The 14,548-nt window shown below is 44.6% G+C and overlaps 1 protein-coding gene across 4 annotated transcripts in view; it reads right to left on the minus strand.

Moving 5' to 3' along the window:
* SLC24A3 (solute carrier family 24 member 3) overlaps positions 1-14,548 on the minus strand; it is a 463,737-nt gene that overhangs the window by 61,154 nt on the left and 388,035 nt on the right. For all 4 annotated transcript variants that reach the window (XM_079944036.1, XM_079944035.1, XM_079944034.1 and 1 more), the window contains one exon: positions 1,688-1,762. In XM_079944036.1, the coding sequence (XP_079800162.1) occupies positions 1,688-1,762 (75 nt within the window). The remainder of the gene's footprint in view (positions 1-1,687; positions 1,763-14,548) is intronic.

A 14,548-nucleotide genomic window follows, 5' to 3' on the forward strand; every position in this document is an offset into this window, starting at 1 on the left:
TCTTGGACTGCGTTGTTCTGGCTCATCGCCTTGTCTCTAGGAGGGTGGACACCTCCTTCTGGAATTCAGTAAAATGGAGAACTGCGTTCATTGACACCATCCACTAACATGTCTCTTGAAAAATGTAATTTTCAGAAATCATCCTAAAATACCCTGACAGCAGAAGAGCAGAGTGCATGTGAGCTGTATGGGATCAGGCATCACAGGACAAAGATTCTGCAGAGCGTGTTTGAGCAGTCTGGGCTGGGTGAACAGAGGCTTCTAGATCTGGGGGTGATCGTACCTCTTCCACAGGTACAAGAACACAGAGCTCATAGGTGTCCTTAAGTCTGCTGACCGGGAATTCAACAGACACACTGTGTTTTCAGTCCAACGTGGACGTCGGAGCACTTCTGCCCTTGGGGGGCTGGTCTCAACCCTCCTGATCGTCAGTCGCCCCTGGAATGAGGGTGCTGTGGTTGTAAACCCAAGCTCTTCACTTGGAGCTGCTGTTGACTTAACTGAGCCATCTGATTCCTTGGGGAGAGTCTTGTATTAGGCATCACTTTTGACTTATTTGTATACAGCTTTATAATTAAATCTAATTTATAATTAAATTATTTATAATGAAATAATATACAGGTAAGTGCTTTGTAAACAGGTAAGTAAATCCTTCAGAGGATCTATTTCCGTTCTGTGCGTAAGGAAACTAAGACCTGGAGACACTGATTTCTCCAAGGTCATTAGAGCTAGCGAGAAGGGGACCCGAACTAGGAGCCAGGTCTCCCGATTCCCATGTGTTATTCTGACTTGCTGCCCTTCTCCTAGACGGCTCGGCTTGCCAAGCTAAGGGATTTGGGTTTGTCCCCACAGGACATGGAGCCGCTGATCATATAAACACAGGACTGGCATTTGCAGGTGTTCTTTGTTGAGACACCGTTTGGACAGCTCTGAGGACTGACCAGGGAGGGGGTATAGAGGGGGGCAGCTGTGATGCTACTCGTTACATTAATCTGCAATGAGCTTCATCAGTGCAGGCCAGAGAAAAAAGCCTCAAGGAAAACGGGCTACGGGGGACACACTGGGGAGACTTTTACAAAGTGAAAATCCACAGGACACTGACGCCAGATGCGTATGTTGGGAGTTGGGGGGAAGGTCAGTTTAATATCATTCCCAGGCTGGGTAGCTAGGGTAGGAACGGGGGCTGAAATAAAGGAGGAGGGTCCAGTCTTGGGGAAATCATCCCAAGTGTAGAGACACATTGGGTCTGGGGCATGAAGGTGTCTAGTAGAGAGTTGCTTACCCACTGCTAGGGACACAGTGTAGGCGTGTCCGCGTGAAGGCGGTAATGACAACGGGTACAGTGGGACGGGCAGGGCGTGTCCTGGGAGAGTGCACAGAGTAAGGGGGAGAAGGAAGGTCCACACCCAGGGATGCTGAAGGGAGTTACAGGGGAGCCCATGAGGAAAGTGAGTGCAAAGGGTCGGGGGAATCGTAGGAAAACAGCAGGGGATGCTCATGGAGCTGGGGGACCAGAGCCAGCTCCTGCTCTGAGCACCGGACCATCAGGCTGGGGTTCTGAGTGATCAAAGTAGCCGCCTCCACGCACCTGCTCCACTTGGAGGAGCCACACGTCACCCCAAGCTGAGAAGGATGATTGGGAGATAAGAGGCCAGGGATCCAGGCGAGGTGCCCATCACACACTTACCACGATGAGCGCGACCACGGACAGCGTGTAGTAAATGGAGTCCCTCAGCAGGCACCAGGAGGACAGAGCCACAACCTGGAGGAAAAGGGGAGAGGAGGTGAGAAACAGGACATCGACTGTGCGGGAGAGACAGCCTGGCTCCTTGGAGTAGGAGAGGAGAGAGGGGCAGGGGTCCAGGTTAAGATATCTGCTCTGGAGGAAGAGTCACTTCTCCTCTGCAAGTCCTTCAAAGTCTCCTTTGGAGCAAAAGCTGGTATTTTTCCTCTGCTCTGCAGAGTAGGTCCATTTTTGCAGACGCTCCCAAAGGAGGCTGGGAGAGTCCCAGTGCCCTGTCAGAGTTGCTTCCTGGGCTGTCACTCACAGTCCCTCCCACCTCCCTAGAAAAGTGTCAGCCACCCCAGGGCCACAGGACACTTCTAGCTGCCTTTGCCCTTGGCCTCATAAGTGGAAAAGGACACAGCAAATGCCACCTCTCAGCTGGGACAGTGACAGGCACACGGTGCACCAAAGACAACAGGAAAAGGGATTCCAGGGACAAGGCCGCCTTTGGCCTCTCCCCTCCCCTACTGCTGTGTGCGGCTATGAAGAAAGGATCAGGCAAAGTCAAACCAGAGAGGGCTTTCTGGATTCAAATAACATGAAAGATATGACTTAAATAGAACCATAAATGAATAATGAGGCCAGCTTCTTTTCATTAACGCATTCTTCCACTGCTGTAGGGACACTGAGGTATTTTCTGTTGCTAATTTTGCCTTATATGGATGTGTATTTGCAGATCTAAGTTACAGATGACAGAGTTGTCAAGAAGAGAACTTGTGCCACGAGAATCACTTTAGAACAAACTTTACCCTTTTATCATCTCTCCTTGGACCGTATACTCTTAGAACCTGTGACCATCACTTACCGTCTATGGAACAGAACAAATTGGACTAGACTGTTCATTTTCCATCAGGTCATAAAACGTGGTGAATATTTTAAAGTTTATTATAGTTAGGCTAATGGACTTAAAACATGTGGCAAATATCAATTCTGAATTTTCTTAAAAAATCACTTAGGCTTTTAATTAAAGATGGCAGATTGAACACATACCAGTACCTTTGCTCTTTCTTGTTGCACTATAACAGGGTAACAGCAAAAGGACTGTTTTTTTTTTTCTTTTTTTTAACAAGACATAAACCTGGGAGGAAAGGAGAATAGAAGAGCTGATCAGAGCAACGAAAGTTTGGAGGCTGAAAGCAGAAGAACAATTGGTCATTCAGCAGGCAGTGGGCCAAGCTCTAGAAGTGATGGTAAATGTGGCCTGAAAACGGGATGACCGTGAGACTGGTTAAGAATTCAATCCCAAACCTCCTCCCTCTCTTCAAGCAGACCAGTGACTGCACATCCCTCACCTTATCAGAAACAGGAGACCTGGCATTTAAAGAAGAGAAGTTCCAGAAAAAGGAGGAGAGGAAATAATCAAATAAATAATTAAAGATTCCCAGAAGTTAAGGATGTGCATTTTCCAGCACAAAGGACAAAATGATGCATACCAATGCACGTCATTGTGAATTTTCCAAAGGCCAGGACCAAAAAATGGTCCTAGAAACTACCAAAGAGAGAAAAACAGGAATATATACAAAGGATCAAAACCAGAATGACATTTTATTTCTCAACCAAAGCACTGGAAGCTAGAAGACAATGGAGGAACGCCTTCAAGATTAGAAAGGAAAATGATTTCAACCTGGAATTCTACACTCAACCAAATTGTTCATTAAGGGTGAGAGAAGACTAAAAATAAAAGTTTAGTTATCTCAGAAAAAATGTAATTCCTACGTATCTTTTCCCAGAAAGCTACTGGAGGATGTGCTCCACTAAAATCAGGGAGTAAAACAATTGTTACAGAGAATTATGTTACAATAAACCATTAAACCAAACAATAAAAATCTACCATAATAAGTGAAGAAGATTTCCAAGATGGTGGTGAAGGAAGATTCCAAAATGATGGTAAAAGGAGAATCCAAGATGAAATTTTTGCAGCAGGTCAGAAGACTCAGACGAAATGATGCCAGAAGGACAAAACTGATGGAAAATCTTACGATTTTGAACCCATGGAAAGGAGACTGGAGATGTCTGGGAACAGAGCATAGATACCTCAGCAAACAAACAACAACAAAAAAGACAGTTCTAAACCATGGGGAAAACACAGAGTTGTGCAGGAAAGGAAGATGAATCATTACCCATTATTGGCTCAGCTATAAACAGTGGTCACATAGTCATAATAAACACAGCATAAACTACCGTCTAAGCAAATTTATGGTGTAATTGTTTGGGGAGGACAGAGGGCTGGGCAATCGGGGTGGGCAGGGCTGAAAGAGACCTTAACCTTCCTCTTCCACACTACTGTGAAGCCATGGAGCATTCTGGAAACTGAAAAGTCAAGTAACTGCCATAGAAGCACGTTATTTGGAGACACTGAGCAAGTGTCAGGAACAACCAAACTAGTGGAAAGTAGCTGCTTCTGAAGGGTGGGACGGGAAGGTGGCTGTCTTTCATAAGCCTTCTGGAAGTGGTTGCCTCTTTAAGCTCTGTGCATATAACTTTAATGAAAATAAAAACTAAAATAAGAAAGTATAATACAAGTTATCCACTTAGATTTACTCCTGCAAGAAATGCACCTCACGCTGAGCCTAGAATGTCAAATCTGCATGGATAGCGATCTATTTTTATCTCTTTATAAATAGAATAGTTTTCAATGTACAGACTATCTCCAAATTTCAGCTCCAGATTCAGAGCCTACATTTACCAAAACCAATTTTTAAAAAATTTATTTATTTATTAAAAAAATTTTAAATTGAAGTATAGTTGATTTACAATGTTTCAGGTGTACAGCAAAGTGATTCAGGTATATATATATATATATATATATATATATATATATATATATATATATACACACACACATACACACACACACACACACACACACACACGTATATATTCTTTTTCAGATTCTTTTTCATTACAGGTTATTACAAGGTATTGAATATAGTTCCCTGTGTTATAAGCAGGTCCTTGTTGTTTATTTTATATATAGTAGTGTGTATCTGTTAATCCCAAATTCCTAACTCATCTCTCCCCTCACTTTCCCCTTTGGTAACCATAAGTTTGTTTTCTATGTCTGTGAGTCTATTTATGCAAAACCAATTTTTTCTATAGAAGCAATGAACTGGAGGACAAATAAGGAGGCAAATTAGGGAATAATTTTTCTCCACACTCTAGAAGGAATTAAAGCATCATTGATTCTGCAATATCTATAGTGAAGGCTGTGACCATGACCTCATGTCCACCTCTACCTTCCCTTTCTGTGACCACCACTCACCACAGTACTGAAGATTTACCTGACACTTCCTGCAAACAAGAGGACTGGAAGGGTTATTTCATTCAATCCTACAGCAACCCCAAAAGGTGGGCAGTGTCACCCTCATTGGCCAGCAATCTGGACCTGACCAAGGTGAAGCCTTGACCGTGGTCATACAACTACCAGTGGGGTGGGGGCTTGGATCTGAACCCAGAAGCCTGGGTCTCACGGCCCTGACCCGACCCTCTATGCTACAATGCGTAAACAGAGGCAGGGTAAAAGCAGATACCCATTTGTGACATCTCCCATGGAAATATTTTTTTCTCCCTGACATTAAGCCATTAGGCAGGTGCGTTAGAGATGGTAGCCAAAGGAGGGAAGAGTTGGAGGTGAGAGACCAAAACGCAGCTACCACAGCTCAATTTAAAAATATACTGCTCTATAGAGACTCAGGGCAAGTTATCAAGGCAGAAGGAGTGGCCACAGTGACAATAGACAGGGCTACAGATAGGGTACGGACATATTCCAGGAGGGAGAGAGTCAGTTAGAGAACTGGGAAACTACTCCATTTAGCTAGTGTTTTTTTTTTTAAAAAAAAAACACCAATACAGTTCATTGTTTGCTGATGGAATATTTTACTTTTCCACAGATGTGGATACACTGATGCTTGGTTCTAAGCCACTCTCTTTGCTTCTTGGTGAAGGGGCTTTTATCTCGAGAAGAGGCCAGCGACCATGTGACTCATTCGTTGGCAGGGAGGGATCTGTCAGCACCCCTGCATCAACATGGGAGGGAGGCTCTTTGGTATCTGTTGGCAGGCGTCACCCAACCCAGAGCGGGGGAGATGGTGATGAGAAGACAGTGCTTCCTGAGCACTTTGCAAAGTGAACAGGGGTCCTGGGAGAGAACCAGCAGTGAGTAATGCTGCCCTTGACCTCATTAATCAATAATACAGATGGCACAGATTATGAGAGGCCATCCGCCGGCAGACTCCTCCATTAATTAAAGCCAGAGGCTCTGTTTTCCCCTATAGCTCTAGGAATCCCTCCCAGCTGGAATTTCATCTTATTTCTTTTCTATTTCTGGAGTGCATTTCACTCTTTTTCTATTGAATATATGCAGCTTCAGTTTCCTTCTTATAATTTCATGTAGCTTCAGAGTGGCATGAGGCGAAAAGAAAAAAAAAAAACAATCCACACTTCCAAAACAGAGGAAAATACCTTCTCCGTTAATCAAATGTTGAGTGATAATCCGGAATTCTCACTCCTTCCAGGAGGTTAAAATTAATTATTCATGATACAACGATATATTTTCTGCATATGGATTTGTATTGCAAATCTATATACAGCTATTGATATATATGCTAATATACACACATACATATGAACAGATAGCATATATAATAGGATTTAATATTTATGATTTTTCTTGATGGAGAATGGAATTTGACATTGCAGACACATTTTAAAAGGAACAAACACCCTCAACCTGTGAGCACTTTGCCTTTTTAAAAAGCCGTTGAAGCAGTCAGAACACCATAATGGTTACATGACATAAAACATAAAACTGCTATCGTTTCAGAGAAATGTTATTTCACACAAATTTCATGGAAAAGGGATCTGAAAATCATAACATGAGTTTTGTTCCAAGCTTTTGAGCTGACACAGTTCCTACAGCCAATTCTTATCTCAGGAAAGACAGCCATGCGATGTGGAGCAGGGATGGGGGCTCTGGGGTGTCCCCCACATGGTATGAGGGTGACCAGTGGTGCTAGGGGTCAGGGCAGGTGAGGGAGAGGTCTTGGCGCTACCGTCTGTTCCTTATTCAAGTACACTTTCAAAACACTTTGATCCTGGGAAAAGTCACCGAAATACAAATGGCTCCTGCTTTCTGGAAATTTACAGCCGAGAACAGACAGTAATAGGTCATGATAACTGGGATTGACTTATATACACGAATATGTATAAAATTGATAACTAATAAGAACCTGCTGTATAAAAAAATAAATAAAATTTAAAAAATAGGTTGTGTAAAAAGACAATAATAAGCTTTTGCAATAATAAGCTTTAATGTCCTCTTATTAATCTTTGCAAACAGGAAGAGGAAATGAAGTCATATTTTAAATTTTATTTTTTCTAAGGAAACCCATTCTGAGCTCTAGTTTTACTTAAGGAAGACAAATGACAAGTAAACAAGCTGCTACTGGAGATACATTTAAATAAAAACAAGGCCACATCAGGACCATGCAGGCATACAGCAGTCTCCCGAATGCTCTTCATTGGTCAGGCTGAACAATAAGCACAGATGCTCTAATGACCTGAAGTGCCTGGGATGCAGCAGTGCCTTCTCAATCATTCAAAACAGCAGGTGCAGGAGTTCTCACGTTGGATGTAAGTGTTGCCTGCTAGGCCTTCAAAACTTGGTAGCTCGGACTGTTCTCGCACACATCAGAATTAAGGGGGGTCAGTTCCGTCTTAGGGGAGGACTGCACCAGCTGTGCTCCTGGAGCCCTTTGCCTAGTCACCTAGGACCAAGTGCGGGGTCTGCACTCACTGCCAGGCATTGCTGTGCCAACCCGAGGGACCAGCACTAGGTACAAGTTTGCTGAATAAAAGTAGGGCATTTAGGGTAATTTCATGTAAGCGGACGTGTTAGCTTGGATTTACCCAGAAGCAGAGCCTGAGGCAAGGATTCGAATGCATATGGTTTATTTGAGAGGTGATTCTAGGAAACGCTGTTGGGGGAAGTGAGGCAGGTGATGAAAAGGTAATAAGCAAGTCACAGCAGCAGGAGACTGGGGCACGATCCTGGTGGGGCGCTCTGGGGGACCTTGGAGAACATGCCTCTCTCCTGTCTCATCCAAGGGGAGAGGGAGTTGGGGTATTTATCCACCTACTCCCACCAGTCATTGCTTCAGGGCTGCACCTGTATTATTGATTCCCTGGCCAAGGAGGGCCCTCAGACAGAGAAACACAGGTTCTGGCAGGGGGAAGTCAGGCCAGTGGGAACTGAAACGGTAAGGGCGAGGGTCATGGGTGGGGCACCAGCAGTGTCTGCTTTAACCCTAAACGTGGATTTACATAATAATCCAATAATCAGAGTAAGCATTCCTAGACACACACACACTCTCTCTCTCTCTCTCTCTCTCTCTCTCACACACACACACACACACACACACACACAGAGTTTTGTAAGCCTAAAAATACAACTCGTATATATACCACATCTTTATCCATTCATCTGCCGGTGGACACTTAGGTTGCTTCCATGTCTTGGCTATTGTAAATGGTGCTGCAGTGAACACTGGGGTGCATGTATCTTTTCAAATTATAGTTTTCTCCAGATATATGCCCAGGAGTGGTATTACTCAGCCATAAAAAAAGAATGAAATAATGCCATTTGCACACCATGGATGGACCCAGAGATTATCATACAAAGTGAAGTTAGACAGAGAAAGACAAACATCATATGGTATTGCTCATATGTGGAATCTAAAAAGATGATACAAATGAACTTACTTATAAAACAGAAACAGACCCACAGACATAGAAAACAAACTTATGGTTACCAAAGGGGAAAGCAGGAGAGGGACAAATAAGGAGTTTGCGATTAACATACACACACTACTATATATAAAATAGCATATATATACTATACAACCTACTGTATAGCACAGGGAACTATACTCATATTTTGTAATAACCTACAAAAGAAAAGAATCTGAAAAAGAATAAATATATACATATGTACAACTGAATCACTTTGCTGTACACCTGAAACTAACACAACATTGTAAATTCAACTACACTTCAGTAAAAAAAAAAAAAAAAAAAAAAAATCCCATTTACATAAGGTTCTAAAGCATATGAACTGTGCTGTTTTAAGTCCGGAATAGTGTTCCCCTGGGGCCGGGGGTAGAGTCTGAAAGGGCACGAGGGGCTCCTGGAGGCCAGGACTGTTCTCTTTCTTGATCAGGTCCTGGTGACTGGGGTGTGCTCAGTTGTGAAAAGTCATTTAGCTGTACTTATGATGTACTTCTGTGTACTGCTGTGCACTTTTCTGAATCTACGTGGTACTTCAATAAAAATCTTATTCAAACAAAACAAAAATGCAATTACAAGGTTAGTTGTTAACGTGAATTTTACGTATTTATTTTAACAGTAACTACTCCATCACACCTGCAGTTGGCTTATTAGTAGAGTTGCCAGAAAAAATACAGGACACCCAGTTGAATTCGAATTTCAAGTAAACGATAACTAACTTAAAAGTATGATCTCAAGTATCACCTGGAAGAATATACTGAAAATATATTTGTTGCTTATCTGAAAACTGAAATTTAACTGGATGCCCTATGTTATGTGAAATCTGGTAACCCTATGTATTAGATTTTGGGCATTGGTTGAGATAACTATTTTGACTTTCTTTGGATAAGCACAAAATTGGAAGTTTAGTGATTTTGGAATAAATATTCTTAGGATGAGGGGAAAGCTGAACCTTTTCTACATTGTCTACTTATGCTGGATATTGACGGCTGTTTTATTCCAGCCATTTGGCTTGCTCAGAGTTTTTTTTCTTTCCCCCTTTGTTTCTTGTTAATTGTAGTAATTGCCCACATGTTCATTACAATTTTGTGGGAGATTTCTACCACACCAAGACTTTTTCCTTCTCTTGAAAAAAGCCTGAAGACCTGGCAACAGGGGGTTATTCTCGTGCCACCGTGGAGCTGTCAGGGGAGCCCTTTCTAGGTGGATGTGCATCCTTCGGCCCTCACTGACCCCTCCCCTTCCCTCTATGTTCCTCAGCTGCAAAGGCAAGAGTCAACCACCATGTACTCCTTCCTTTCTGCTACTAATGTCCTCAGACCTGACCCCTTCACTCATTTATTCTGTATACCTGGGCGCTGCCAGGACAGGCATTTGTGATCCCTAATCTAGAAGAATTATTTTAATTAGCCTTGACAATGCTGAACACACCAGCGGCCATTTCTTTACAACCAACGCTGTGCTCAGGATTCTAAACATTCTGTGCTACGTGTTCCTTTGCACTCACTGGACCCCTTTTCAGAACTGTGTATTAAAAGGCAAAAAAAAAAAAAAATAACAAAGAACTATAAAGAAACCGATTCACTGAAATCCAGTTATCAAAACATTGAGAACTCAAGATATCGTAATACATGCCTCTCTATTAACAAGAGCCAGTAAACTTCCTTATTGTAAGAAATCAGTTGTTTAAGTGTAGTGATCAGTGGGAAGGGTCTGGAGTACCTGCAGTAACTGTAACATAGCACGAAAACAGCTTATGTGTCTATTGGAGACAAAATCCCAGCTCACGTTACCATGGCCTGTTCCTCATGAATAATGAAGTGAAATGTTAAATAGAAGTGGTTAGCAAAAAGAAAGATGTATTTTTTCTCATCAAGTTCACAGGCCCCTTAATCTACTTTTTGGCAACAGAAGCCCTGAGGCTCTGCCCTTTCTCAGTCCCTGGCTTTTCGACATTTAATTACTTGTCCCTCCACCAGAAGGGGGACGGGAGGTATGGTGGTTCTCTGTCCATCCTGGCTGCGCCGATGAGAACTTAGGGGGAGAGATTGAAGCTAACAGCAAAAACACTGTTTGGGGCTGTCTGTGGATTTCCATTATGTGTGCTTTCTGTTTCATCCGTTATCACAGAGAGAAACTTGGCTACATTTACAGTTTTCCTGGAAGAATTAACGTGGCTCCTACAACATGCAATCTCTTCTCTCAGCCCGGTAAGTGCCAAGTGGAAGTCATTCCGCTGAGGACCGAGGAGATGCTCCCTCCACGGCTTAGTGCCATCTCCGCTAGTTACCCAAGTGTGGTCGGGACAGCCTGTTAGGACTGCAGCTCTCAGGCCCCACTCTAGACCCGCTGCACCCGAATCTGCCTCTTAACAAGACCGCTGGGGGACCCACATGTGCGTTACGGTGTGAGAAGCGCTGGCTTAGGGGATGCAGAATTTTGGAGTCTGAGTCACACCTGTGACCTTGCAGTATAAACGGCAAGAGACTGGGGCCAGCAGCCCTCACCCTGGGGTGGGAGGTCTGGACAGGATGCAGTGGGCATGGGTCGCCACTTAGGGTCTTTGCGCTAGAGAGCAACTGGGTGTGTCTGAGTTGCAGGTGCAAACTAGAAACACCGCTTGCGTGGGGTTTCCTACTTCATCAATTTCTAGCACCAACCCGGCTTAAGATGCTGGGGGAAACCACCCTTTGGTACAAACCAGGCCAGAACATTCCTGCTCCCTCCCAAGCTCTCATACTCGACCTATTGAAAAGACAATATAAAGAAATGCAAATCAGTGGTGCTGAATTTATTTTTAACTTTATACCATTTGGGTTAGTAGCCAGATACACAGAGCAGGCAAGTATGTCCTCATTTTATCAATTATGAAGCCTAAAAGGACAATGTCAAGCTTGAGGGATCGTTTCACTGTCCCGATCTGTAACACAGTCTTGTGGGACTAGGGTCTCCAAAATGGGGTGGGGCTTCTCTGCCTCTGAAGTGCTGATAGAAAAGGAAGCTAAGACATATCATGTGAGTTCAGAAATCAGACAGCTAAGACCGTGTATTTGAGTTGAAGCTTCTGGAAGTAAGAACCTGGCTAAAAGTACATTATTACATTAGCATTTGGTGTTTACACTACCACGATGTTTTCCAGGCTGTCAGAAAACCGGTAATGTAAGCATAAGGGGAAGATGCTCCTTTTCCTTCTCGTCTCTCTGGAAATTAAAATGCTGGAGGCAAAGGGGGATGGAAAGACAGGAGAGACAGCTACTTCCCAGTCCACAGGCTTGGATATGGATTTGGAAGGGTCCGTTTCATACCTGGAAGGATCCACGTTTCTCTGGCTTCATCAAGTTACAGAGGACAGGAAATGTGGACCGTGTACTTTAAAACGAAGCTTTCTACCTACTGTTTGATGACGGTTGGAGCTTGCGTCATATCGGGAGCTCATCTGACCTATTCTGTGTCCAAAGGAAACGTGGGTGGCCGCCACCGTGGGAGCGCCAGGTTGGAAAGGAAGCACTTGTCGCCTCTCAGGTGTGGACTCAGGGTCACACTCTGATCTCGGGGGTGTGCAGTGATATTTTCATACCAAGAAATACTGGTTGCTGCGTCTGTGTGGCTCATCCGGCGCCAGCAGATCCATCAGGCAATTTATTTTAGGTACTTTCTGTGACTCAGGGTAGGGAGAACAGGACGCCCATGAATCAATTCCGCAGCCGCGGAAAACTGAACACAAGAAGGTTTCTTTAATGGATGCTTGGAAGATAACTTCCCCCTGCATTAAAGATCTTGAGAATTAAAATACGGTAACATCAAAACACATCTAGACTTGATCTGCCTTAAGCAGTGAAGCAGAGGCTCAGGCAGCCAGTAAAACCTGCCAGCTGACAAAAGCCTCTTCCCTAAAGAGCGGACTAGTTTTTAGCCAAAATCACGGGGAGAGGTTATCTAAGTATTTATGTTAATTTCACTTTGCAAATGACCGTGTAAATGGAGAGCAGTGAGTGCCTTAGCTGTTCCCAGGATCAGAAGTGCCATGAAGTGCGGTGTGGAAAGTAAAGCAGTAAGGATACGGTGCTTGTCCTGTCTGGAGGAAGCGGAGACGTGAGGTGCGCTGGGGTGGGCGTGGGACCTCGCCCCTCTATCTGTGCCTCCTCTCCGTCCCCTGACTCTTCCCAATGCACGGCCTGCAGGCCTGAGCTTCTCCCCGGCCTCGCCCTTCACGTGCTGTGAACAGAAGCTCGGCCTGTGCTCATCCTCACGTCACGTCTCCACCTGGAATGACCATTGTTACCCACACCAGCCCCTCAGCAGTGTGCAAGGATCCAGGCAGAAGTGTCTGAGAAGATCCTAAGATGCCGGGGTGAGCGGAAGGCCGTCCATGGAGGCATTAGGAACAAAGAGTGGCTTTACCTGGAGCGCCCTGTCTCATTCCCAGGAAAGAAAAAGCCTCTCGGAACGATTTGGGGCTTTCAGGGACCCGGTACTGGGCTGTTTCCCAGGATGCCATGGCCTGCGATGGAGTCCCTTCCTTAACAGCCAACATTTAAAAGTTGGTTCTTATGTGCCAAACGCTGCACCAAGCACGTTTCCCGCCTTTTTCCTTCCAATCTTTTACTCTTGACATTTTACACATGAGTCAACCAAGGCTAAGCAAGGTTACGTAATCTGCCCAGGGGTCAGAGTTCGAAAGTGATTGAGCCACACCTTGAACCAGGTCTGAATACCTACGGAGCCCACACAGTCACCCCTTTGCCAGGGATTATTCAACTTAGCTGATCATAAGAATGACCTGGGTCTGTTTGATAATAGATTCCTGGGCCCACCCCAGGCTTTTTGAATCAGACTCTCAACTGTGGCTGCACACTGGAATCACCTGGAAGCTTTAGGAAACACTCATGCCTGGGTCCCACCCCCGGAGATGCTGAGTTAGCTGAGCCAGGCTCTGGCTGGGCCACTGGGATTTTTCAAAGCTTCCCAGGTGATTCCTAACATCCAGCAGGGGTTGAGACCACTGCCCCATCCTGCTACCACCTGTCAGGCTGAAGGATGTCTAGATAATCAGAAATGAGAAACTACCAGGCATCCCCTGTCCCACACAGCGCAGAAGGAAACCCCACCTACGTGTATGAGATTTTGAGAAGTAACAATAGGTTTTACCTATTCCTTATGAATATTTCAGAGCCCACACACTAGCAGCGTTGCCATCCATCAGTCTGCTTATAAAGTAGATCTGTTTTAATATCTCTTTTAGATTTAGAATAAAATTTTACTTTGAGGGCTTCCCTGGTGGCGCAGTGGTTGAGAGTCCGCCTGCCGATGCAGGGGACACGGGTTCGTGCCCCGGTCCGGGAAGATCCCACATGCCGCGGAGTGGCTGGGCCCGTGAGCCATGGCCGCTGAGCCTGCGCGTCTGGAGCCTGTGCTCCGCAACGGGAGGGGCCACAACAGTGAGAGGCCCGCGTACCGCAAAAAGAAAAAAAAAAAATTTACTTTGAGAGTCACATCAGGATAAAAGAAGAAGTGCGGAATTGCTGGGTGTCACTTTTAGCTGGAAAGACACAAAGGCGGGGGGGGCTGGAATCATCGGAAGTTTTGTTCACTGGCGGGACTGGTGGCTGATGTTGGCTGTCAACTGGGTTCCCAGCTAGGGCTACTGGCCTAACCTACCAATGGTCTCTCCCTGTGGCTGGGGCTTCCTCACAGTGTGGCAGCCTCGGGGCAGTTGGACCACTTAAATGAGGGCTCTGGGCTCCAAATGTAAGTGTCCCAAGAGAACAGGCAGAAGCTGCATAGCCTTTTATGAGCTGGTCTCAAAGGTCATATAGCTTCACTTTCACTAAGTCACAAGACTGATCAAGTCTAATCATTGTCTGGAGCCTTAAAGCTGGATAGAAGTATTAGCAAGAAAGTTTTAATATAGTTCCCTTCAAATGAAACAAATACTTAATAAAATGTTTATTTAAAAAATTTTTTTTTGATGTGGACCAT

This window comes from Stenella coeruleoalba (genome assembly GCF_951394435.1).
Source record: "Stenella coeruleoalba genome assembly, chromosome: 15".
In the NCBI taxonomy this organism is placed as follows: Eukaryota; Metazoa; Chordata; class Mammalia; order Artiodactyla; family Delphinidae; genus Stenella; species Stenella coeruleoalba.